The 27,259-nt window shown below is 40.6% G+C and overlaps 2 protein-coding genes across 2 annotated transcripts in view; both read left to right on the forward strand.

The window, feature by feature from the left end:
• Positions 1–18,125, forward strand: part of cfap74 (cilia and flagella associated protein 74) — a 59,790-nt gene extending 41,665 nt beyond the window's left edge. The window contains exons 23-38 of the mRNA XM_041946568.1: positions 391–564; positions 1,750–1,883; positions 2,027–2,303; positions 3,482–3,616; positions 3,816–3,949; positions 4,862–4,996; positions 11,272–11,381; positions 11,481–11,536; positions 12,911–13,030; positions 13,306–13,461; positions 13,647–13,785; positions 15,292–15,446; positions 15,677–15,809; positions 16,806–16,942; positions 17,482–17,616; positions 18,021–18,125. Coding sequence (XP_041802502.1) covers positions 391–564; positions 1,750–1,883; positions 2,027–2,303; positions 3,482–3,616; positions 3,816–3,949; positions 4,862–4,996; positions 11,272–11,381; positions 11,481–11,536; positions 12,911–13,030; positions 13,306–13,461; positions 13,647–13,785; positions 15,292–15,446; positions 15,677–15,809; positions 16,806–16,942; positions 17,482–17,616; positions 18,021–18,125 — 2,235 coding nt within the window. The remainder of the gene's footprint in view (positions 1–390; positions 565–1,749; positions 1,884–2,026; positions 2,304–3,481; positions 3,617–3,815; positions 3,950–4,861; positions 4,997–11,271; positions 11,382–11,480; positions 11,537–12,910; positions 13,031–13,305; positions 13,462–13,646; positions 13,786–15,291; positions 15,447–15,676; positions 15,810–16,805; positions 16,943–17,481; positions 17,617–18,020) is intronic.
• A 5,479-nt stretch (positions 18,126–23,604) lies between these two features.
• The window catches only part of gnb1a (guanine nucleotide binding protein (G protein), beta polypeptide 1a), a 36,255-nt gene continuing 32,600 nt past the window's right edge, over positions 23,605–27,259 (forward strand). Inside the window, exon 1 of the mRNA XM_041945213.1 lies at positions 23,605–23,985. The gene's annotated coding sequence lies outside the window, so the exon portion shown is untranslated. The remainder of the gene's footprint in view (positions 23,986–27,259) is intronic.

A 27,259-nucleotide genomic window follows, 5' to 3' on the forward strand; every position in this document is an offset into this window, starting at 1 on the left:
AAGAAACATCAATCTGTGCTCTTCTCATGTTCGTGTTGTTGCAGTCTTTGTTCTCCTCAATTTTTTTCTTCAACCAGAATATGAAAATGTATAATTAAGATCTGAATAGTGATACCAGTGCAGAGCAGTTTTCAGAACAGCCACCAGAACCATTTGTATAAAATAAATCAAACCATCCTGATGTTTTACAGACATGGTAGCATTATTATGATATTACAATGAAATAGAAAATCTAGGTCAGATGCAATGTAGTGACATTAAAAAGCAAGAAAAAAGCAAATTTTTATTATTATCGTATTAAGGAAACTGATTTTTCTTCATTGATGTTAAAGAAAATCTTCCAGTCAAAGGAAGACGGTCTGTAAAGATGCCCGATGTTTGTGTGTTCAGGTGAAGCCTGTCCATTTCACAGTCCAAGCAGTAGTGACCTCCTCAGACCTGCAGTTTGACCGGACTGAGGTGGACTTTGGCTACTGTTCCATTTACCAGTCGATGAGGAGCAGCATTCACCTTACCAACCTGTCCCTGCTGCCTCAGGACTTTGGCTTTGTGGGTGTTCCAGAGGTACTGCAAGACCTTCTCTGATTTTAGAGTGTAGTGCTGGGAATCACTTGTGTTGAATGTTAATGTATTTGTAAAGTACAGTTGCGTGGATCCTGATCCAAGCACAAACTAACCCAGATACTATTAGTCACTGAAAATGTTTTTGTCAGTGCTGCATTTCTGGATGATGTCAGGTGTGTAGGAGACTCATATTTAGTCATTAAGATGGTACTTTCGCTGTTGGAAATTCAGCTTTACCCTTCCTTTGACAGGTTTCCCATTTTTGAGATTTGCTCCGTTTGCTCAACCTTTGAGGTTGTAGGCCTTAAGGTTTCAGTCCTGGTTGATTTGATACCTGTGGTTATCGTGGTAACAGCAAATGCATTTTAGCACTACTGCAAACAGTCATTGATTGGTTACTTTGACAGAAATAAAGTAAAAGAGCAAGTGGTGTATCTGTTTACAGAGCAGCCATTCAAGTCATTCAATAATAACTGGTGGTGTGCGCAGCAAAGGTGTTCCACACATCAGCAGGACACAGTGAAGTGATTACCTTGCCGAGAAGTTGGAGATGTGTGGCCTACTTGAATTAAAACACATAATTTCACCCAGTATAGTATATATTTTATGGATAATATAATTTGGAATAATTAGCTTGTTGGTTGTTAATTGTTGCAATCAGATGAATATTGTATGAGCACATCTTTTGAACGGCCACTCAGACAACTCATCATATTGTTGTAAGCACATCATGAAACACTAGGAGCAGCATATTCTGACCAGTGAGATGACCAGCTGATCCTGGTGCTGTGTGGGCAAAGAACTGATCTAATAAGCACCACTATGAAAATAGTGTTTTGACTGTTTTTCTTCCGTCTTTAACAGTCCTTCATGCTGTGCATTATATCACAAAACTGGTAAGAGATTTGATAAAATGTCAGCACAAGCAGCTGAAAAAATTGCCACACATTCCCACTTATGGTGCAAACAGGTAGTTAAAATACAAAGCACGTCCTTGCTGCTGAAGCACATTAGTCAATAGAGAAATCATTTCTGAATGTAAATACATTGAAAGGATATTGCAGAAAAGATGTCGACTATAAATAGTATTAAAATTGGGGTTTGATTTCATGAAAATGTGAAGTATTACCACTGTAAATTGAAAATTCAAGCAATTTGTGTTGTTTGTATTCTCTCACACTACAGTTTATTGAGGTCCAGCCTAATGATGGTTTTGGCACTCTGCTGCCACAAGAGACCCTGGAGATCGATTTGATTTTCAGTGCCAACAAAGCCAAAGAGTACAGTTTCCAACTCAGATGCAAATCTGGAATTAACAGGTTAACTTTTAATCTTGCACTGTGAAAATGGATTTTAATGATAGGATCTCGTTTGCTTAGTATCATCATGTCTAATGTGATGGATATGATTCAGTTTATGAAGGCCAGGTCAACTAAACAATTTATTTTTGCTTTGTCATCAGAGACTTTCTTCTATCTTGCCGAGCCGTGGGTGTCCTCCCTCCACTGGAGCTCTCCCATTCTCTGGTACAGTTTGGGGCCACCGCAGTCGGTGACCACTCCACAGCCATACTTTACCTGATCAACCACCAGACCAACCATAACCGGTCCAAACAACCGATCCCTCCAGCGGTCAAGGACACCGTGGCTCCTGTAGCACCCAGGCTGTTCTCCTTCAGCCCACCCATGGGTTCAGACATCAGCATCACTCCTTCTGCAGGTGGCCTGCTGCCTGGAGAGGTGGGGTAGCACACCTATTGTTCTTTACACTGATATCAAAGGGGCACTCCATTAGTCTTAGACAGAAAACTTTTCTGTTGAATTACAGCTGTGCTATTTGAAAGATGTGGGCATTTAGTAGGCAGGGACAGTCTAACAAAAAGATGTTATTCGATCTTTGACAAAAAAATTTGATTTCTCACCACCTTCTGTCTTGGTAATTCTGTGGAACCTGATCTCCTGTTTCTCATTTTATGCAAGGCCAAAATCTTACCCTAAAATTGGTGCAAAACAATAATTAAGGTTTTAGGCTGTTTCTATATCATTTTACTGTTACTCCTAGTTCTAAGCCCAAACATCATCAGAATTTTTTGTGTTGAGCTTGTAAGCATAACCTTTAATTTTGCTATGTAAGGAAACCTAACCTGGCAAAAGGAAGTACATTTTTACTTACTATGACAACAAAGACACAATGGCCACAGAGTTAACGAATGTCAGAGGAAGATTTTCCAGCCTCAGTTTAAGTCAGTTGAGTTGTAGAGAATTACAGTAAGCTAAACAGCCATAAAGCTGCTGTTGGCCCACAGCAGATGCCTTTATAATGTAATGACACACTCTACTGGACACCTGGTGGAAGTGAACAAGTACTTTTCATTTTGCAGCATCTATGCTACAATATCAATCAATTAGTACAGAACGTAATACAAAAGACTGTGAATTTTAATGTTAGTTTTACATTCACCAGATTCAGCATCATTCATATATAGTATAGATATTTTCAAATTTATTGCAGTTCATTGTTATGGGTTGTGACAGTGGAAGACTTTCCACACTTCGTTTACAGAAATAATTAATCTGTTGCATTTTTTTTCTAGCTGTGTAAGAGAGGCCAAGTCAGAAAAATCCAATAAATAGTTTGCAGTTGGAAAACAGAGGGATTATCATCCTCAGTCCACTTGAATTGGTCCAGTAGAGAAATCCTAGAACAGGAGACTGCCCAAAACTAATTTAAAGATACACTTTGCAATCTGAAGTAGAGGTTTAAGTTAAAAATAGCCAGTGATGAAGAACACTGGAATCTGAATGCCTTTCTTTTAACATTTCCTGTAAATGTGTATAATACAACACACAATAATAACCAGTGTTACTTCTGGGTCCTCCAAATCTGAGTAATTCCTGACATCTCTCCTCGGACTTAGAGAGGTATGGTCCAGGTGACATTCAGACCCAGACTGTTGGATCAAGAGATCAAAGAGGAGGCCCTGCGTCTCCTCCATCAAGCCAAGTTGCTCTGTAAGAAGGAGTTGGAGATGAACAGACATGTTGAACAGGAGGTACTACAATACACACACCTCCTCCAGTCACCTGCTGGTGTGAGGTTCAGTCTGTGCTGCCAAATGGGTTTTAAATCTGCACACATCTTCACCAGCTTCCTTTTTCACTTTCATAAACATACTGGTTTTTATACAGAAAGTACATTTGTCTAAACTTAGTATGAATCCATTAATCATGTTTGTGTGTGTGCTTTGGAAGACTAAAAAAGAGGTCCCAGTGGAAACCAGTAAAGGAAAGAAATTATCTGTGCTCCAAGACAACAGCACGGTGTCAGACGGCCCAAAGAGAGAACAACTAAGTGAATCACCCAATCCCGCCAACATACAGCCGGGGTAGGAGGTTTTCATTTCAACAACCCCGATTCCAAAGAAGTTGGGAAGCAGCATAAAACAGAAATAGAAACAGAATGTAATCATTTTCAAATGAGCTACGGTGTTATGAAGTGTTCCTGAGCCCATGTATCCTTTGTACAATCATGTGTTCACAAAGTGGTGAACCTCGCTCCATCCTCCCTTGTGAACCACTGAGTCTTTCCAGGATGCTCCTTTCATACCCAATCATGATGCTATTACCTGTTACCAATCAACCTGTTTACCTGTGGAATGATCCAAACAGGTGTTTTTGGAGCGTTCCACAACTTTCTCAGTCTGTTGTTGCTCCTGTCCCAACTTGTTAGAAACATGTTGCTGCACCAAATTCAGAATAAGCAGATATTTACAAAAAGCAATGAAGCTGATGAGGTCAAACATTAAATATATTGTCTATGTGCTGTTTTCAGTTGAATATATGTCAGAAAGGTTCAGCAAATGACCACATTGTGTTTCAATTATGTTTTAGTGTCCCAACTTTTTTGGAATCTGGGTTGTACAATGACTTTTTTCCTTTTTTTCCCTTGATGCCATCAATCTTTTTGCTTGCTTTGAATCCCAAATCATGTTGGAAAACACACCACGGCAGGATGAAATACCAGTGAAGCAAATATTCATTAATAAATATTCTATAACCAAATATTAAACAGCAGTACTGCAAAAAAGAGCAGCAACACACAAAGCTTTTTCCTGGTATTTTCCCACCTCTTCCAGTGTTTGAGTGATTTCATCAGTACTGAGATTGCTTTTCATTTGCCGTGATCACACCATGCATATAGTAGTATGATCTCAACAGAAGTGGAAAACTTTAAGGAAAAGGGTGCATGTGAGGAGAGTTTGTTGATTTTTTAATAGTGCTGAGTCTTTTCATTCAAGGTCACAGCAGTATGAAGAGGCCAGAGCCTCTCTGCTCTACTCCTTCACCCAACGCTACAGTGAGTACACCATTCCCTGCTTTGTGTCTGATGGAAACCCTCCAGAGGAAGACCGACAGGCGCAGCCAGCATGGAGGTAACACTGAGTCAGCTTCTATACACCTCTGTACGACACACTGTAAACCCGTTCATGTCGGATTTTAACATGTTGTGTCCTTTTCTATGGGCCTTCACTGGACCTACTGTTTACCATTTGTAGTAGTAGATTTTGTAGTCTGATTGTGAGACAGCTTTTTAAAACCATGGCCTCCTTTTTCAGACTTCCACTGCATTTTGATGTAGAAAATACAGTAAGGTCTGCATTTGATATGAGCAACATATCTCAACTACCACAGGGCCGTAAGGCCAACCTGTTGACCTACCTTCTTGTCATGCGCTCTGTGCGTGATGTACCCCGTCCCCTTTCAAGTAGCCATTATGTGCAAACTTGAAAGCACACATGGCAACATTAGATTTCACCCACAGACACAGTGAAAACACTACAACTTGCCCCTGGTTTGTTGTGTGTCAATTTGTGTTTGGCAGTCAGTAAAGACTACCCCTCTTGCAAATAAGTTTCCCAAAATGTCAGACTATTACTTTTAGGGCCTAAGCATTTCAAGTGATATTGGCTTTTAATGGTGCATATTCCAAAATTTAGAGGAAAAAAATAGTCTTGATTTCAACTGTGAATTCTGGAGCTTGATAGCATTTAGCAGCATTAGCTTTCTTCTAAGCTCAAATATGTGTCATATGCCATGCTAATTTGTGGAGATGATCGTTTATCATACTTTTCTTACTTTAACAAAAAAACAAGATTTCTGCTGTTGTGGAAACATCTAGGCTGGCCCACAAAAAGCATTATCACTGTAACACTTTTTGTCTGGCGCACAGAACTTGGCCAGCAGTGAAAGCCACCGTCACTCCCTCCCATCTCTTTGTTCTACAGTGATGCTTTGGTCTTATCCAGTGGCTCTAAATATTGGAGAAAATGCCCTTTGGGATGAGACAGAATCACCTTTGGTTTAGATCTAAGCAGTTCAAAAGAAGGATATATCCAGAGGCTATTCAGTTTGATCTTGTGATGAATGTTGTCTTGTTACTCTTGTTTGTCCTATGAACTCATCAAAGTTTGTTCCAAACAATGTTTGCTGTATCCCCATAGATACAGAAATCAGACTTACCAATGGAATACAGAATACATGGTTTCCTCTGCGCAGCCCAGTTTTCAGTTTGTTTTAAAATGTACAAGGTTTTCAGATATGTGGTTATTTCAGTTATTTGGATGGAACATTGCTCTAGGGCAGGGGTCGGCAACCTTTACCACTCAAAGAGCCATTTGGACCCGTTTCCCACAGTAAAGAAAACACTGGGAGCCACAAACCCTTTTGACATGTCAAATAAAATAACGCTGCAGATAACGTTTTTTTTTTTCCTTTATACTATGTACAAACAAACTATAATGTGTTGCGTTTATGAAATCAATGAACAATTGCAGAGAAAACGAAATGACATTTCTGCGTGCAACAAAAACATTTTCAAGTCCGACAAAAAGACGTTGGGTTGAAGGTTCTTTCAAGTAAAATTCTCCATGTCTATTTCAGTCCTTCTTGTATTTATGAAAAAAACACCGAACTTAAATTGTCCACCGGCAGCAAGGTAAAAATGCGTCCACTCTCTGCGTGCCGTTATCCTTTTACTGGCGCGTGCAGTCAGCTGTCAGCCTGAATAATAAAAGGATTATTTCACTGAACAATGAAAAAATATGAATATATGCTAAATAATAGGCAGTTAAAATATTAATCAAACGTGGTTAATGTGATTTCTGCTCCTGACCCTCAGCGCACTGACGGGCTGTGCGCCGTCACCTGCATCTTTACGCAGGATCGTAACCTGTCATCTGTGAGCGCGAGCGATTTCTTTCAAAATGAACGAACTAAAATCAAATATATTTTAAATAAATTCTCATTAATTATTTTCAGGAGCCGCATTATACAATATAACTAGCAAAAACATAATCAATTATAACCATCAGACTGTGTTAACATACACTAGCAGTTTAGCCTGGTGAATCAACAGAGGCTTTTGTAGCCTACTTTACACCGAAAACGGCAGACCTAGCTAACATTACATGTATAGTTAGCAAAACAGCGTTCTTCAACTTCATTGTTATCATCTTAAAATCAGCATTGCAACTATACTGGCAGTGTGCTTTAACTATAACTACATTTCTTAACAGATAGACATATGGATAGTTGCTCAGTTTTTACCTCTTTCCTCCGATGTCTTCTTTCCTCGCGACTCCTGGCTCCCTCGGTTTTTCAAAACAAATCAGTCTCTTACTGCGCATGCGCTGCAGCCGATGCGGCCTCATCTCCTGCTGCATTCACCACAGTCAGACATTGGAGTTCCTTAATCGTAAATTTCAAATTCGTCGCGGCCACTTTTCTAATGCCTTACCCTGAGCGCTGCTTATCCATCAGTGTGAGATTAAAAACAGGTGTTATAACCTGTTCAGAGAGTTGTCAGTGGTGCAGTCCTTTTGTTTACGTTTGAAAAAAGAGTGCAATTTTCAATTTAAACATCAACAAAAAAAAACTGTACAGATCAAGGCAAAGATGACAGCAAAGATCAAGGCAAAATGCCGATGACGTCATTAGGTCGCTGTATGAATGAACAGCTGTTCAGGTGGATCATCACTGTGAACAAGGGAGAGAAATAAAAATCTGTGAGACAACATCATTTATTTTAGACATATTCTACCAGCCAAAGAAATGAAGATTAAAAGAGACATGGAGAGAGCAATCCTTCCAAGACCACGCAGGTCTTGGAAGGATTGTGGTAAAGATGTTTGCAAGCCCGCAAATACGCTCGTCTGTAACAGCATAACGAAGGAGGGAAAGGACACGAAGAGAGAGCTGGAGAGGCAAGAAACATTCTGCAAACCAGAACCTCTCAACACTGCAAAGACCAACACTCAGGCAGAAAATAGTGCCAAGAGAAGGAAGGAGGAGAGACAATGTCAAGTAGATCATAAGGAGGTGCAAGTAACGCAGAAAATCAGTGAGGACAACATCACAGCTGAGCTCCAGGCGGAGAAGCAGAAGAACAGGGCTCTCCAAGAAGAACTGGACAGAATCAGCGTTGTCAGACAGCAGGGTGAGAGCCTTCGCTGTCAGCTGGAGAAGGAACGCCAGCAGAAGGAGCTCCTTCAGAAAGATTTGCAAGAGCTCCAACAAACATATACAGTCAGCCAGCAGAAGTTCACTGCTGAGCTAAAGGAGGAGAAGGAGAAGAACAAGCATCTCATAGAAGAACTGAAGAGAACCACCATTGTCAGACAGCAGGCTGAGATCCTTCGCTGTCAGCTGGAGAAGGAACTCCAGCAGAAGGAGCTCCTTCAGAAAGATTACCAAGAGCTCCGACAAACATATGCAGCCAGCCAGCAGAAGTTCACTGCTGAGCTAAAGGAGGAGAAGGAGAAGAACAAGCATCTCCAGGAAGAACTGAAGAAGATCTATGTGGTCAGCCAAAAGATTGAAGCTGATCTCATCACCACGAGACAGCAGGCCGACACCCTTCAGTGTTCCCTCGACAAGGAAATCAAGTCTCACGCAGACACAGTGTCAGAGGGCTGGCGTGTGATCAACGCCTTGAGGGCTGAACAGGACGCTCTTCGCCAAAAGATGGCGGAGGGGACGAATCTGTGGCAGCAACATGTCTTTCAGAGGGAGAGATCGTTCGGGAAAGAAGTGGGGGAGCTGAAAACACAGCTCAGCGCTCAGATCTCACTCAACCTTGAGATTTCCACCGAGCTCCAGGCTGAGAGAGAAGACGGGCGACCTCCCCGGAAAAAGGCCAGGCGTGAGGAGAAGCCTGAGAATGAAGCACAAAGGGATCCCTCCCTAATGCACCCGCTTTCAAACCCATGAAAGAAGCTCAAGGCGCTGAGGAGAAGCCGTCAGCCACCACTGCTACATCCACCCTGAAATCCATGGAGGAGGATGAAGATGATGATGATGAGAAGCTCCCAGAGACAACACAATCCACAAACCACAGAAGAAGGAGACTTCAAATCAGAAAGGCGAAGGAGAGAAATAATCAATAATAAATCGATATTCAATAAATCAATAAACAACCAAAAAAACTGAGAAGAAAATTAGATTTCTGCAATATTATTTGTTTTATATTATATCATTTAATATATTCGTTCGTATATTTGTTCATTTATTTGTATAGCTGTGATAAAGCTTTCATTTATGAAGAACTCGGTTATTTAAGTTTGTGCCTATACAGCACTGGCTGTGATCACAGTATATATGCACATGTGTGCATGTTTGCTTATTTGCACACGTGTACGTGTACAGAATGCATCTGGCTGATATTTCACATTTCCATTCAGGCAGAGAGTAAGTAGGCTGGCACCTAATAAGCCGATTACCAGGAGAAGCATATGGTGTGTTCTGTATGGTTCTCTTGACTCCAACATTAGCACTGATGAGAGCTGGGAGAGATGTGGAGAGTGGGTGGGTCAGCTGGGGAGAAAATGCACAGATATGCGTCTACTCATACACACAAAGCTGTTAATTATGAAACAGCTGGAATGTACAAAAACAGAGGATGCAATATCCAGAGCTGCAGGGTTTGGGAATTTGCATCATTTCATCTCATGTTATCATGAATGGTAATTGTTACAGTAATTTATTGCTGTTTGCAGTCATGGAGTAATTTTACTATTAAAATTTTAGTAATTGTATTATAACTACTATATCACATAACATATTGCCACCAGCTATTAAGTGTTCAACAGCTATCAGCAACAGAGGGAAGAACTCAAAAACACTGTTAGATACAGCTGGTGTCAGTGACTTTACAGGAAGTAAAAGTATTATTGGACTTCCTGTCAGTGTTTTACTATTAGGGCTGAGTATCGATTCAAATTTCAAGAATCGATTCGATTCCGATTCTTGAGATTCAGAATCGATTCGATTCGATTCGGGTTAGTGTTATTTAAACCGTTTTTTGAGCTGTTTCCTGATTGTCTAGTTGTGCAACATATTAATAATAGTTTTATATTGACATTTGGCAGCAAATTAATGAAGTATTGGCAGTTAATGATGGTAATAAGACTAGTGAAAATGGCAAGGACCAATCCCCCTCCTAGAATGTTGATAGACAAGTATTTTACAGACATGATGTACGGCAGAATTACTTATGCATTATTAAAATATGAAATTAAGAATTCACCCAAAAGCTGTTGCTGTTAAATACAAATGTGCCTTTAATTTGGCCATTTTGTCCACAAACAGCTGTGAAGTAATTCATCAAAGTGTATAAAAAATAAAGAGATTCAGTCAATGTAAACAAAGTGCTGCTGCTTACAGGCTAAGTGACTAATGGAAACAACATCAGAGGTAGTAGGGTACCTTAGAAAACTGAAGTGTCTCACAGTTTTTCTTCAGAGTAAATCTCACTGTAAATCTTTAGAAGTATAAGACATTCAATTGCTTTCAAAACGCGAACATGTAAACTGGACATTTTAAACGTGAACTGTAAACTGTCTAAAAGTCACATCAAAGCTTTAGTGCATATTGGTTAACCAATATTGGTTAATTATGGCTATCGTAGTCAGGGGGCGTGGCCGAAGTAACAGCGGTAAAAGTGTAAAGGGCATTCCACTCTCTGCCTGCCGTCATCCTTTTACTGGCGCGTGCTGTCAGCTGTCAACCTGAATAATAAAATGACTATTTCACTGAACAATTAAAAAATATGAATATATGCCAAATAATATGCAGTTAAAATATTAATCAAATGTGGTTAATGTGATTTCTGCTCCTGAACCTCAGCGCACAAGGTCTGCACATCAGCGCTGTGCGCCGTCACCTGCATCTTTACGCAGGATAAGCTGTCACCTGTAAGCGCGCGCGGTGTTTGTTTCAAAACGAACAAAATAAAATACATTTTAAATAAATGCTCATTAATTATTTTCAGGAGCCGCATCAGAGGGATGAAAGAGCCGTATGCGGCTCCGGAGCCGCGGGTTGCCGACCCCTGCTCTAGGGACCCCCTTAGCATATCAGCAGAGCCCTGCTTAGGCTGCCTCAGGCTAGAATTTTTGTGGTGCAAGGGTCCACAAAAGTAATGAAATATGAGAGATTGAAAAGTTTGATGTCTAGCATTGTGGAGAATGACAGATGAATAATAAGGACACAACCATGTTTATAAGCATTTGATCACAAGTAGTTATTTTAAGAACTGAGAACTGATCAGCATGAAAATAATTATGTGTGTTAAGTGCTGTTTAAAACAGAGAGTGGGAGTTGTTACACATACTCCTTATTTCATAGTTTGTCATGTCCAATATCTCCACAGTCCTTTCAATACGCTTTACTTGAAGCTGCAGTGCCCTGCTGTACAGCCCCCTCTAGTGGTAATATCCAACAATGGATACAGTATCATAGACTTCCAACAGGTGGCAGTGGGTGAGTGATTTTGAAAGTTTATGTTGCCTGATGGTTCCACACATACCTTTTTTGTATTTACGGTATTTATTGTTTTGTATTTGCGGCTTCTGTTTTCAGGAGAAAGAGTGATCAAGAGGTTTACAGTTCAGAACATTTCCAAGGAATCTTTGGATGTATCCTTTCTCTAGCAAAAACTGACCAGCTTGTCTGTCAAAACACATAAAAACAAAATGAACTATAGAACAAAGAGTCATGTTAGAAACTGCTAATGCAAATAGATTTTCTGTAGTCACAAAATCACACTTGATAGTACCTGTGTTCTATACTCATGTCTCAAGATACAAACATTCACCATACTTGTTACGTACATCTGAAAAACATATAAAGTTTGCAGATCCTATTGTCTTAGTCTTGAATGCAAGTAGACAGACATATTTTGTGCTGCAGGTCCATTTTACTTTCAGTATCTTTCAGCAGTTGCATGAAATTCATGAATGAGTATAATTAGTGTGTATTAAAGGGTCAGTTCACCCAAATAACAAACATTTTTCTCATTTACCTCTGCAAGTGTTTAGCACCACATGTAGTTTTGGTTTATTTGCCCAGCTTTTGAAGCATTGGTGTCTGTGATCTCTGCCTCTCTAATACAATTCAGGTTAGTGGAATTTAGTTTGTGGTGCTCACAGCAACGAACCGTTAGAAATTCAACTGAAGTATTTCTTAAGGTGTTTTTGTGCCATTGTTAGAGAGCAGACAGAGCAGAGATGATGAGAAATAGGGGGAGGGAGAGACTGGAAGTGACATGCAACGAGGGTCTCAGGCCAGAGTTGAATAGAGGACATGGCAGTTCATGACCAGCACCTTAACTCTGAGCCACCGGGGCGTCCAAACAGGTTTTACATGGACTTCTGTTCACAGAGTGATCTGTGGATTATACAAACGAACAAAGACATGTTCCCTGGATATAAATGTTGCTTTTGAGAATGAAAAATTTCAACACTGTGATCGCCATGAATGAAATTTTGTTCACCTTCATTGTGTTGAGATGGAGGCAGAAAGGTCAGGGACAGGCTGCCCTGGTTGCCCGCAGATTTAAGACTTTTACCATGTAATCGTAACATCCCAGGTTCATGTCTGGCTGGGGGCCTTTGTCATACGTCATTCCCCATCACGGATTTCTGTCCGTGTCTCCACAATTAAGGCATAAAATGCTCAGAAAAGTACTTATCAAGGACAGATATCTCAAAACCTGCACAAAAGAAATCATCTCAACAGAGATTTCTGCAAACTTGATTATATGCATACTCACCCACTGTCTATTTATAACACTGGGTATTTATATTTGTTTTTATGTTAATCCAGGTTAAAAAGTCATGATCCTCCATACAGTTACCTCATTTTAGATTAGTTTAATGTCCAGAGATTAAATGCTCTAATTAAGAGTGGTATGTTCTCATCCTGAATTGCCACTACTGAGGCAAACACTACTACTACAAATAAAAATAATATCAGCTGTTCACCTTTGCTTTTCGTTGACCATTTCCAAGCTGAGGTCATCAGTGCTGGATACACACGGTGCTTTTTCCCTTCTGAACGCTCTCAGATGTATACGGCCTGGAGAGAAACACACTCTGCTACTGGCCTTCAGTCCTGGTCTGGAGAAAAAGGTATGTTAACACTTAAAAGTTAATCATAGAGCACTGGCTTTTTGCTAGAACTAAATAAACATATGAGCATGTCGCTCACCAGTGTGTCACACTAATGAATGACCCATACGTCTCAGAGTGAAGTTGAATTATCCAAAATGATTGTCATCCCATTTTAATCCACTGTTCTTCATCAGAATTAGCCATTGTACCTCTGAAATCACATAAAAGGTCATTGAAGTAACATTATGAATACTGAGTAATACTTTACCCATCCACCCTCTACTGTTCTCCAGTACTGTGAGACTCTGGAGGTACAAAGCCAGAGGATGACTCTGGAGGTGACTCTGTGTGGGGAGGGTGTGGTTCCTGCTGTCACATCCTCCCACCCTGGAGGCCTCCTTGACTTTGGCTATGTGTTGGAGAAGGAGAGCACCTCGCAGGCCTTGAAGGTCAGTCAACAGTGCGCTGATAGTGAGAGGACAAGAAGGAGAAGATCTGAGACATTTTCTGTTTTTCCATATTGAAAAATCCAGGACTGAAAGAGCATGTTGATTGTTGACATGTCCTGATTACCTTGATGTTTTTTAAGAGGGTGCAGCCTTGGAACTGACATTAAGTTGTGTCTTGCTTGCAGCTGCAGAACAGCTCAGCGATGGCAGTGGGCTTCAGGGTGCAGCTGGCCAGCCTCTCTCCCTGTCTGCCCCAGGGTGGAGCTGACAGGGTGGCCCTCCTGCTGGGCAGCTACACAGACACTCAGGCCCAGCCTACTGTGGGTAAGATGTAATTAACATTGCAGTGACTCACCAAGGAACCTGACAACTTCGTTTGCTACAGCTCTAAATCGAAAAGGATGTACAGCACTGTATGTCCTTTCAGCACCAAGCATTTGATTAATTATAACATACAGGTCGGTAGGACAAACCTGAATAAATGAGCGGAGAAGCAACAGAAGCAAATGCCTCCAGGACACAAGGGCTCACACACTGGTTTTATGAGTATGAAAACGACTTGAATGACATACCATAGCCTTCATAGTCACCAGTTCTACGAACCTACGACAAGAAGCACTGAAGCTTCTCTGGAGACTCAGGATGGCCCATTTTTCTGAGGTGCTTTATATAGTTTTTCCCTTATTTTGTCACAATGCATAAACCGCTGTCTATATCAGAATATGCAGACAAGAAGGCCCTATAAAGAAAGCTATAAAAGTAGTAAAATGCTACAAACATCCAGACATTAATAAGCTGAACAACATAATGCTTTTAAAAACAGCCATTAGCCTAATCATCCAACAGCAAATGTCATTTATGTTTTGACATGAGGTTCATTCTGTTGTATGTATTAGTAATTAACATACTCTATACCTATATATCCATTCTTTTTGACTTTTTTTATTTATTTTTTTACTTAAGTACAGTGATGTACAGTGAGATAAAATCCAATGAGCCTTATAGAATTGCCTATTTTTAGCTGTATCCAATAAAGCAGCAGATTGACTTTTAGAGCTCTGTTCTCATGAATCAGTGTTACACATCCACAACCAGTTTCTGTTGTTGCCCAGTGAGTCCATGCTGTTACTATTTCAAGCTTTATGAGGGGTGTGGACTGTGCACAAGAGGCTGGATGCCAGTTTTGTAGATTCCGTGTTCAAACTAAGCTCAAGGGTATTTGAGTAGTACAGCTGCAAACAGATTCAGTTCATACAGTGTGCTTAAAACAAAAGGTGTTATACTTTATGTTTAAAGTTTTGTGTTTTAGTTATTGATTAATCTGTTGCTGCTAGAGGACATTTTATAATTTTTTATGCTTTTCAATGACAGTGAGTTTATCTTTCATTTACATGATTTTTAGTCGTGCATTTTAGAACTAGACCAATAAACTGGCCATGTCAATATATCAAAAGTGCCATCACCATCACACAGTACATACATACATCACATAAAGCACTGACAAGATGATGTTTCAACTTTATAAAAAAAATCCATATCAAGTTTGCTTCTTGTGCCATGTGTTTATCTTTATCATTATCAGATTTTCTTTATTTATTTTCCCAAATATTGACATCCATCATTAGTCCAGCTATAGTATTATTTTTTTCAAATTCTAACCAATGTGGTGGTATTAACGTTTCTAGACTGAGCTCTCAACAAGACCATCACAGCAATCATGGAAAGACAAGACTGGTGATTTTATTATAAGCTCAGTAAAATAAAGATAAGGTTTGTTTCAACAGCAGTTGCAGATGTAAAAGTATCCTCTGTCTTGTATATCCTGTACAGGAACCCAGAATTACAGTGGACTGAGTGTGTTCAGTGTGGTGCCAGTAGAGGGCAGCATTGCTGCTGGACAGAGCCAGGACATTGCTGTCACCTTTCACCCTGACCACTCGTCTGTCAACTATTCTGACAGACTCACCATAGAGCTCATGAATAAGGTCAGCAGAGCACCACACACACAAAGACTCACACCTTGAACACATTTGTTCACTCAACCTGACCTTGGCCTTAATCACTACTGTAAAAGTCTTCACATTGTCCAGGAAAAATGCTGTTCTCCCAGTGCACTCTTACTATCCAAATGTACTTAAGGCACTCTGTATGGCCTCTTTTCACTCTGGTCTTCATGATATAACAGGCTTAACCCTGTGCCATTTCTGTCTCTCAGAGTAAAGTGTGTGTGATGGATCTGAAGGGTGCAGCTTCCTCACATAACATGTATCTGTATGGAGGAGACCCGCTGACAGTGCCCATTGAATCCCTCCTCCCTCCACTGATTACCAGTCAACCTCAGCCCACAGGTATGAAAGCCTCTACTTTCATCTCTTCATCAGGGACATCCACGTCTGGTATGATGGACGTGATTTATATGAGCAATTATGCTAATCGTAGCATGCTGACAACATGTGCCACCTGCATTCCGATCATATTTCACCACCAAAACCATGTGTGGAAATTGGCACACCTCCTAGACAAGGTTAGGGTTAATTTGACTAAATCAAAGAGGTGTTGGTGCATAAAAACAGTTGGACAAGAACCCGAGCTTTGCTGTTATTGTGTCAAAGAAACAGGACTCCTGTAGGAAAAGACATGAGCTTCATTCTGGAAGCTTCTCATTGACACCCTGCAAAAAGTTTGTGAAGACTGCATATTTGGAGTGTCTTGAAAAAGGAAGTTAAAGGACCATAAAAGTGTGTATGTATTTCAGACAGTCAGCAAATTGTATACATGAATTATTGTTGGATTTGTACAAACAAATGACTAAACTAAATAAATGGAAGCTAATGAAATGGTAGGAACAAGAGCAGGAGTCAACAGCTACGCTAATGGCTCTGTGAGGCTGTGGTGCTTTGGGTTAAATGCTAACACCAGCATGCTAACGTGCTGATGTTCAGCAGATATAATGTGTGTGTTCACTGACTTAGTTTTTAATTTTTATGCCTCTGTGCCAGCGACTGCGGTGGCAGGATTGTGTTTTTGGGTTATTCGTCCATTTGTCCGTCCGTCCCGTTCTCTTGAATCAAATATTTCAGGAACGCCTTGATATAATTTCTTTAAATTTGAAGGGAAGACGGCATGTTTCTCACTGGAAATTATCCACTGGAGTTGTACATGTCAAGATAGTGAAAAGTTCCATTGCCAAAAAGTACACTTATACTTTTTATCAAATTTCTTCGAAGTCATATATGAGTCTGGTGAGCATTAAAGTCGAGTAAAGTCAACAAGAGAAAGTATCGTAGGATTTGTAGTAAATAGACTCAAACCTGTAAAACCACTCATCTAGTCCTCTCTACGAGCAGAATCGGAGGTGATGGAGAAGCCCGCCATCCCTGTGCTGGTGAGCCTGCGGGCCAGCTACAGAGCAGGAGCCATCATACCTGCAGTGAGGGAGCTGCAGGTGGGCTGCATCCACTCTGCACAGCCCACTAAGAAGGTACTGTGATGTCATCAGATACCCACAGCCCAAATGTCCTGAACAACAGACGCAGTAGGTTTACTCTGATATGCAACTAACTATTGCCACGCATTTCATCATGTGCACTTTGATGCATCATGAGAGAATTAATCACCTCTTTATTTTTATTTTGTATATTTTTTGACCTGTATTAACTTAGAATGACCATGCAAACATTACAGTATTCAGACACTCTATATTAATATCTCCATTACAAAGCTACCTTGTAAAGGACTGAAACCCCTCTGTGTTATTGTGTCATGTTGTCAATATAACCCCTCCATCAGTGTTTTTTTCAGGTCTCTTAAAGGTCATCAGTTTTTATTGTTTAGATTTTCTTTAAACGTGCCTTTTTAAATGCCGCCATGGTTTTCTTCCTTTGGCCAGAAGAAAGAAATTTTTCCTATATAATAAATTGAAAAGTGTTCATATACTCCAAACCATTTTCAAGGTAAAGGATTGGTGGTTGGGGGGGGTGCATTATTCTGATTTAGTCTTGAATGTCTGCTTTTCTCCAGAGTGGTGAGTTTCTCTGGGATAACGTGGCATCCCTGCAGCAGCAGGGCTTCAGTGTGGAGCCCAGCAAAGGCACAGTGGGCGCAGGCCACAAACGCACCATCACTGTCACATGGACTCCCCGCAGCGAATACAAGGTGAGGTGGAGATCATTAGTATCACTGCTGCTGAATTTGGAAAACAACCTTTACAGAACAGAGTGCATAAGGAAATGTTTGCGCCAGTCAGAAACAACTTCAAGATGCGTCTCAGGGGTGAAAAAAATGCTGTTGTTTTTCTGTTGACCAGCGCCAAAAAGCCTTATTACAGTCCTCATGTAAGATAAGAAAACTTGAAAGTCCAAGGGGCTTGAAAATGAGTTAAAGTGGTCGTTGAAATTTCAAAGCATCTTCTGGTGAAAAGTGAATTACTGGCAGCTATACAGTAACAGTAACAGCAACCTTCAACAAGATTTTTAACCTTTATTCTAATGTTCTTATACACTAACTTGTACTGTATTTATTCATGAGATCACTGCTGTGTGTGTGTGTGTGTGTTTCAGCCATATGAGGTAGTGCAGACGTGTGTGACTGTTACCTTGAAGGGGGATGAGACTAACGTTTACAGAGTCACCCTGATGGCTTTGGTCTCCACCACTGCTGACTGACCTCTGAATGCCGGCCAGTGTGAAATCTGCTCACGCTTACACTGTCACAATGTGCATTAACACATGAATTGATTATTTATGACTTGAATCTAACTATTAAAGATGAAACTGATGAAGTGTTGTTCAATGATCTGATGTGATTCTACAGTGAATTGAATTGAAGTGTATAGATTTAATAAACCCTACAGGTTATGGACTTGTGCACAACAAGACCAAAGTGGTTTGAAATATCTGAGAGTGTGATGAACCCATCGAAGGACTCGCAGTACCATAAAAGTATCTTTTAATTAAATACAGATTCCGATTTTTATTTTCATGTTTTTTTCCTCAGACTTTGAAGTAGGTATCCTCAGCAAGTCAGACACAGACAGACGCCTCCTCATCTTTCTTCATGACTTCAACTTGAAGGGTTTTACTGTTACATAAAGTTTCCGCTGTGACTCATATATATGGCTGTACACACAGTACTAGGAAAAGACACATTTCTAATAAAACATTTAGTGATCTGTGTGTCTAGGCATATGCTTGAATCTGTAGTAATATGAGGTGGCTGCATTCTGAGGACTAAGCATGGTATTTAGTGTTAAGCACAGCATTCTATGTTCAAAAGTAAGAATTTATCAAGTTTTCATATATTGCAGGTTTTGTGTTGTGAAAATTGAACCAAAGAAATTGTAAAATGCTTTATTACTGTAGCTCTTTTATGGCTATAATTCTGTTGCTTCCAAAGCAAAGGAAGAGTAACAACAAAAATCCTCATATTAGAAGTAGCTCTAAATGATTTTTGGGCAGACCATTTATTGATGCTGCTGACTGTAGCACCTAATCCTGCCACCAGGGGGTGTATGTAAGGCCGACAAAGCAGCTGTGTTATATCATGGTTAAGGGTGTGTCATCTGATGTAAGCCAGCAGATGTATACAGTACATACTGTAGCACTGCTGGTACTGTACCTGTGAAGTGAAAGGAGTTCACACTGGGGCCAAACAAGGTGCAGTCTGTGAAATTTGCACAGAATGGGAAGATATTAAGATGGATCAATGATGGAAAACAGTATTTTGGTGTAAAAGCTACTGAAATTATAGCATATTGATCAGGCATCGACTGGCCTATTGGTCTAGACTATTATGTGGATTATATAGCAGTAGTTGCTGCTATAACAGTGATAGTGGTACTATTAATAAAAGCAGTAGTAGGATGATATATATCTGCTATTGGTAGCTTCAATGCAAAAATATTTTACCTTTGTCACCTTTCAAAAACCCAGAGGGGGTTGGTTCAACTCTGGTACTTTGGATATCCACCAAATAAGTAGGTACTTATGCTGTGCAGCACTGTTAAATTTAGCTTGTGACAGTTCCAGTTCACATATTTTTTCAGTTCTGGCTTAAATGGATGTTAAATAAGCAGAACTAGATCAAAGCGTGCCATTCCACCAGTTTCTCGTTCTTATCTTTATAATACAGTATGATATGACAGTATTTTACAATTCTGAGTTTGATTTCATTCTCAAAAAACAAATTGCTCATAATTAACGTGACAAATATTTATCATGTTACCCCAAAATTATATTCTTACATGGTGAAAAAGATGGTGAAAGAGCTTTTAGACCAGTGTCCATTGGAATCATGAAAGGATTTTACTAACACTGATGAATTAATTCCCTCTTGCATCCAGTGGACGATACTTAGTGGCTAATGTCTGATTGTTAATGAAGATCCAAATACATTTCACCTGATTTGGAGATCCCTTCAGTCTGTCCTCAGTCTATTAATCCCATCCAGAAGGCCTGAGGACCAGCACCCAGCACTGGACTGTTACACTTACAAGCACATGCCACTAGGAGCCCCTAATGTCACTACTGGCCCTCCAGTGGTTGTGGAGTTCCTGAAATGTCATGGAATTTTAAGTGGTGTGGTGTGTTTAAAATAGTGAATGTTAGGGAAGGTGTTTTTCCATTTCCATTTTGTGAATGTATTATGAACAGGTCGCTATGATAGGACTGAAGAGGAACGTCATCTTTACTGTAACTGTAACAATGTGCTCAAAGGATGAAAAAGTACCTGCCCACTGCTGTCTTGTTCTCCATTCTTATTTATTCTGAATAGATTAAAAAATATATATAAATGACCACACACATACATTACAATTACCTTTTTAAAATACTCTTGAAAATCCCATCTCTTAATATTAAGGAATTTAATATTAAGAGATGGGATTTCTGTACACCTTACTGGGTACCACTTGTTCTCAACAGACAGGAATCACATGGAGTTAAGGTAAAGGAGGTAGCCGCTGAAAATCTAACGCTCCATACATTAAGGAGCCACAGTATGCTGCTGGACACAATATTTTTATGCATTTAGACCTTTGTAAGAATCAAAAATGAAGAGGGAGTTAGCCACATACCAGAATACTCTGGACCAATGTATGACATCTTTGTATGTATTTAAATGTTAGATTGAAATCATGTGATTGCTCCACATATTAATTGTTTGCTCCACTGTATGTGGAGTGTAAATACCATCAACACAGTTGGAGGTCATATTGGAAACCATTTCAGTCTCATTAAGAATAGTCCAGGACGGACAACAGCACCCAGAGACAATCTCTCTAATCTAGATTATTTACAGCATAACTCCCATTTAAATCATGAAAGTCTTCCAAAGATGAGTGCTCACTCGATGAACTCCTAACAGTGTCCGACTCCATATGAACCCGGCCGTGCGTCTGTGAACAGCAGATGTCAGTAATGCCTCAGAACGGACCAATAGGCTCTGACCTCTCAGAGATACATGCTGTAAGCATTTATCAGAGATTGTAGGAGATTATGCTAAATCAGATTACTGTACCCCAACCTGCCTATAAAAAGCAAGGTCATTATGAGCTTAGCCTCATGTAATGTCACTCGTTTTATGAAATGTATGAGATCATATTAGGCAATATTTGTGTTGCCATTTTGCCTCTTTTTCTAATCTGATTTCTCCTGTGATCTCTCGCTAATGCTGTGAGATAGTGCTACTTACGGTCCCTGCTCTGCTGACGGGAGGTGTGTGTGTGTGTGTGTGTGTCTGCCTGTCTATCTGTCTGTATGTGAATGCAACCCTTGGAGTTAGTGTCTTTATAAAATAGTGAGGAGGCCATGCCTGTGTGAAATATGCCATTTATGTACAGTTACTGCCTTTAAACATATAGAAGGCTGCTCTGTCATCATCATACAGTATGTTGTGTTAGTCAGAAAAATGACAAAGTAATGTTTCTTAAAGAAAATAGAGGGATTGTTGAACTCTCCTGGTTTTAGTGCTCTCCCGCGACAATGATCGTCAAGATCATCGTTGCCGTGTGTCACGGTTAAACTACTTATCGATCACAACTAAATCAGAGCTCACACAGAAAGCACACTGAGGTGTGGATTGGTCTCTTTCCTCTCTCCCCTTCAAAAGGCTGAATGCAGACAATAAGCTTTCTCCCCTGGGTGGCCTGAAGCTCTGCTAAAGAAGCTTCACAACACATGTATGCAGACAGGCAGGGGTGTATCCAGGGGCAACTAAATCTCACCAGCATTATCCTGGGCAGATGAGTCCCGGTGGAAACCCACACCCACAACACTGCCTGGTACACAAGCACACACACACACACACACACACACACACACACACACACACACACACACACACAGGGGCTGTGTTTTCAGCTCATCCTGTATCTGTAGTATGTGCTACTTTTTTAAATGTTTGCACACACCCCTCCATACAATATCTGTACACTTACTATGGAGAGGGTACCTCATGTAGGTGCATTGATGTCTGGTAACAGAGCTGACCATCCCACAGCAGAGGACTGTTCATACAGGACAGCAGAGCAGTTTCCTCCTAGAACTGCAAGGAGCATACACACACACACAGGTGAAAATTCAAATCACCATTGATTGATTTTTATTGACCCATGCTTTTTCTGTGTTATTTTTGACTTCTCATTTCTCCCTTTTTTTATCACCACATTCACACAAATGTGAAAATACACATTGATATTCCAGGTTCAGCATGATATTCTGGCTCATTTATTTGTCATTTCATTTAAACTGAGCCACAGCAGTGACTGTCGGTGTAAAATATTAACGCAAGGAGACAACAGCAAAACAGATCGTGCACAAACAGTACATCCCTAAATGCTGGGCGCCGGTAGACAGGAGGCTCTCAGGACTCTCTCAGGAGGACTCTTCATCCAAACCATTGCCGGTGATGCTTTTGTCTTCCCCCATCAGACCAGGTCCGTACACACTTTGCGGCCCCGGAGGACAGCAAAGTGTTCCACGTCTCCAAGAAACGCCTTAACCCACTGAGCATTGACCCCTCCTCTGAGCACTCTACCTAGACTACTGGTGATAATGATCAAGTCATCTCTGTGCACAAGTGATGGCCCACCCACAAGCACTCAGCACAAGAAGTAAGTCCCCACTGATTAGCTTGAAGTAGAGCACGGCAACATCAGTTCATAAACTGTAATGAATGGCAAAGTTAATTAACAGAGAATATTACTTGTCAACAAATCTTTCATTGTCACCCCACATTTCTGGGGATAGCGGCAGTGACTGATTACTGTCAAAATATAGTAATGTACACGTAGTAAATTTCTCCACTGTGAGGTCAATAAAGTTTTACCTGATCTAATCTAACAAACAGTACATATGAATAGATCATCAAACTACCAGTGTGGGAAAAATTGGTCCTGAATAATCAGCTAATGGGATTTAGTTTTTTTCCTTGTATAAAAAATGTAGTTTATATTGACTGTAGCCCTGTATGTAGTAAGGTTGTGTTTTGGCGTGGAGGGGATATACATGCACTTCTGTAGTTAAATTTGCGGCACAGTCTGTTTTGGTTTGCAAATGAGACAGTGTTATTGGCTTGGAGTAGCGTTTCTTCTGCTGACATGAAGGTCACGTTTTCCTGGAGTTGTCAAATATGGAGATATCCACTTTACATACCGGGGTCTTATGTAGCCTAGACACATTTATTTAGGATATTAGAGTGTGAGCTGTTTATGAAGATGTAATATTGGTAAAAGACACAAGTATATAATGATAACAACTTTATTAATCCCCACCTGAGGAAATTTGGTAAGTTTGGTAATAATTCTTAGTTAAATGAATTACTGCTGGTTAATTAGAGTGCATGTAAAGTATCTCCTAGAACCTGTAAAGCTGTGTAGGTCAGTTTCAGAATCAGAGGCTGGTGTGAAGAAAGACTGTTGTTCGAACCTATTGTGGCATTCAAAATGCTCACTTTCGATTCTCATTTAATTTAAACTCTCCAAATAAACAAAGTTGTGGAATTAAAAGTGGGGTTTTGCTAGGTAAATGCTACCTAGGTGTGTTGGTGTTACCAAAAATGGCAGTATTTCCTGATCTGTTGGAGTGGTCGCCGACCCTTCGCCGTGCGTTGTGACGCTGCCGTAACGTGGGGTTTCCCAGACCTGAGTGCAGGGTTACCGCGCCCATCTCTGCTGTTTGATGGCCGGAGGAAGAAGCGACTGAGATCCTGGCGTGAAGGAAGAAAAGAGGGACGACGACGGTGGGAAAGACAAGAAGGGATTTTTGCTTTGAGTTGGAATTTGCGTTGAAACGGAAGAACGCCTAAACGGGACTCTGACACGTCTATCTGGGTGAACACCGCCTTGTCTCTGCGCCTCTGTGCCGGTGTGTCTCCCCCCTCGGCGGGTCAAAAACTGGGTTCGGGGAGTGCCGCTCCTCGGTAGCTAAACTAGCTAAATCTGAGCGCCTGGGCGGAGAGTGGAGAGGCAAGATTTAGCTGTTTCCAGTCAATGTGATATAAACAACGGATACCCTCGACTGAAAGCGGGTAAGGATATATATTGGTATTAGAAATTGCGCTTCAGGAAATGCATTAAGTGTCTGTGCAGTTGGCTAGCCTGCCGAGCAGGGAAGATGAACGAAAAGGGTTAAGTGGCTCCTCCGTTACAGTTAGCTGCCGTTAGCCTGCTGCTAGCTAGTCGTTGCTGCCAGTAGAGTGGGTGGGGGTCACAGTTAGAGAAACTTAACGCACTGTGTTGACCCAGGTGTCAATTGACCACAACAATGTTGAACTGCTTATGTATCGAATGGCTCTATCGACAAGCTGGTATTTAACGTTAATGGTCGGTGGTAATGTTAATTAGAAGGTTAAGTAAGTTGGTGACAGCTCGGTAGGGTAGGTTAGCCAGCACCCCTCTCCAACGTCCGGGTATCTTTCTCACTCTCAAGAATTAAGCTGTCTAGGTTAAACCTCATCACCTTTGATATATTAGCCATTTTACCCGAGCAGTATTTCACTTTGGGCTTCATTCAAGACGTAACATTGCTCCTAATTATCACCAACATTTTAGATCTGTGTGTCGGCCCAGATTTTTTCACGTCTTTGCTCTATAGATTGCTAGCGTTAGTGATTGCCTGGTAAGCTAATTGGTCGCACATTTGCTACTCAGTTTATTGTTGACTCAGTTAACCCCTAGGCGTGCTGTTTAAGATGGTGAGTACATAGCTGCAACTTCTTAACGTTATGCTTGCATAACTCCGAACAGAGTTTGGATTTACTTCGACTCATGTTGAAAATGTGTAGCATCATGCAACTGACAACGAAGGGAGTCTAAAAATGGCTACTTCACCAACAGAATCACCACCACCACCACCACCACCCCCACTATTTCGTAGCCAGTCCATACAAGTTAGCCAGCAGTGGCCACAGCCTACGTTTACAGCCTGGTATGGCTGATATGGGTGTGTATATCCCGAACATGGCAGCAAGAACAATTTGCCTGTATCCTTAGTGAATATGAGCGGTGTTGTTGTTGAGCGCCGCTTTTATTTAAATCTCGTGCACTGAAGCGTTAATATTAGCCTTGCTGAAATTGTTTACGTAATGCTGAATTTCCCATCTGCGGGCACTTTTTTGAGAAGCTATGTTGAAACGGTCTCGTTGAACTTACAGCGTTTAAATCAGTGAATCGAAACCAAACCATTACGGATAATGGCTGTTGTATGTCACAGCTTTATGTTAACATTCCCACATTTAGTCTGCAGAGTCAGCCATTCTGTTATCCACTGGTAATGCCGAAAAGGCTAATTTCGTTTGCGCGATTCTTCCCCAGAATGCGTAAAATGAATTTGCATCCATCGCCAAGCGGTAACACAGCTGTAAGATTGTACGGAAAAAATGACAATAAGCGCCGCTGTGGACCAGACAGTGGAAATAGCCATTTTAGTTTCATCAGTGTTAAACCAGCGTCAGTTTGCGAACACGCGGGTCGGCTTTCATTTGAACTTCTTTTAATGATGTGAAAACGAGATCGTCTAAGTGGATTTTGACAATCTGTTTATCTCGATCACGGGTGTTTTGCAGGGCAAGTTGTTAGCAGCTACAGTAACCATGCCCCACCGGGCCGCGCTGCTCCATAGTATTTCAAACTCTAGCCCGGAAAACGGACACGCTTTATCCACGATGAAGCGTCGAATCCAAGTCAGCACTCCAGCATAAGGTGTTACAGTAGAAGAGAGGATATCAGAGATTTTTATGTAGTGGTAAATATTTCGAAAGCTGGTATAGCAACGAGTCAGACGTGCTGTCGCAGGAAGCCGAGCTGAGCGCCTCCTCCAGAAGCGAGGCAAGATATATGTAGCCTGCCGCTTTGACGAAGTTATTGACCAGCGGTGTTAAGATACTGCATCTAAAGAATTCATTACTGAATATGGCGATTTCTAGTCGTTTCAGTGAAATTTCGGTGTTCCTTAAAAGAGCCATTTGTATTTACTGGCTCACAAAGATGAATTCATTTTGCCAGTGTGCCCCCTCCCTCCGCCTTCTCGAATGAATGGGTTCCTGTATTCAGGGCCCAAGCAGCTGCAATGAACAAGATGGCGTTCAAAGCCTTTTTCATCACCGCTTTTTCTCAGACTGAGGGAGACAGCTGCCGAGCATCGGATGGGTCCAGGCCTGGCAGGCTAGATTTCTTTGATTTCCCCATCGTAAAAATATGCAGATTGTATTTGTATTAAAAACGTTTTAAATCTGATGGGATTCCTGCTCAGATGAATCCAGTATGTGTGCCTCAGATACAGGACAACATGGTGGGGAAGGGGTGTTGTACATCTTGACTGTGAACCTGAATACCAGGGGATATGGCAACTATGATACATATTTGTATGATTTATAAGAAATAATAATTAGATTTACAGATTTTGGTATGAAACTAAATGTCTGATTTGAAACATCTGTAACCACATCTCAGCAAAATGGGGCGAATTTTTCTCAATCCAAACGATGGTTCTCAGTTAAATGAAACGTAATAGTTTTCAAAAGCAATTGATCGCTAAATGCAAAAAACGTTTTAACTGAAGGGATTTTTGCCACATTTTTTCTTTTTTCAAAACACTTAATTTGATAATGAATTTTACAAACATAACCTGTTCTTTGTGCATTAATGTGCCTTATAGACAACCACATTTTTTTAAACGAGAGTTCATGCAAACTTAGTTTACACTAGTGTATTTTTAGTTTTTGGTTATGTCACTTATCAGTTTCAGCAGCAAATTTGCAATGCCACTGAATTTCCTGATTACATTTAATTATATTTACAGTTGTCACGCATTGATTCAGAACTCCCAATATCTAGATCTTTTTTTTTTTACATACTTGAGACAGCTCTGTAACTGCTTTCACAGTGATGTCTCTCATCTTCACTAGAATTTAAGATATTGCTGTGATTTATCAGATTATTTCTTTGTGAGGTAACTGGTCCAACACTTGAGGCTTTTAATCTAACTGCTCTCACCTAGTAATCCACTATAGGTAAAAAACAAATCATACACATAACACTGGCAGAGCATGTTTAAGTTTTTATCAATAGGTTTTAATTTGAGAAAAGTCTGTATGCACATCCAAGAGCATTCAGTTATCAAACAAAACATAAAAAAACAGTACAATTTAATGTTTATCATCTTTTATGACCTGGATGTCACCCACACCTTACTGACACCCAGAATCTGTTTGACATTCTGTCCAGTGGACTTGGTGGACTGTGATGGCATAATCTGCGGGCATTTCTGAAAAATTGTGTTGATGTCTATGCAATGAAGCAAGA

This window comes from Chelmon rostratus, chromosome 10, assembly GCF_017976325.1.
Source record: "Chelmon rostratus isolate fCheRos1 chromosome 10, fCheRos1.pri, whole genome shotgun sequence".
In the NCBI taxonomy this organism is placed as follows: Eukaryota; Metazoa; Chordata; class Actinopteri; order Chaetodontiformes; family Chaetodontidae; genus Chelmon; species Chelmon rostratus.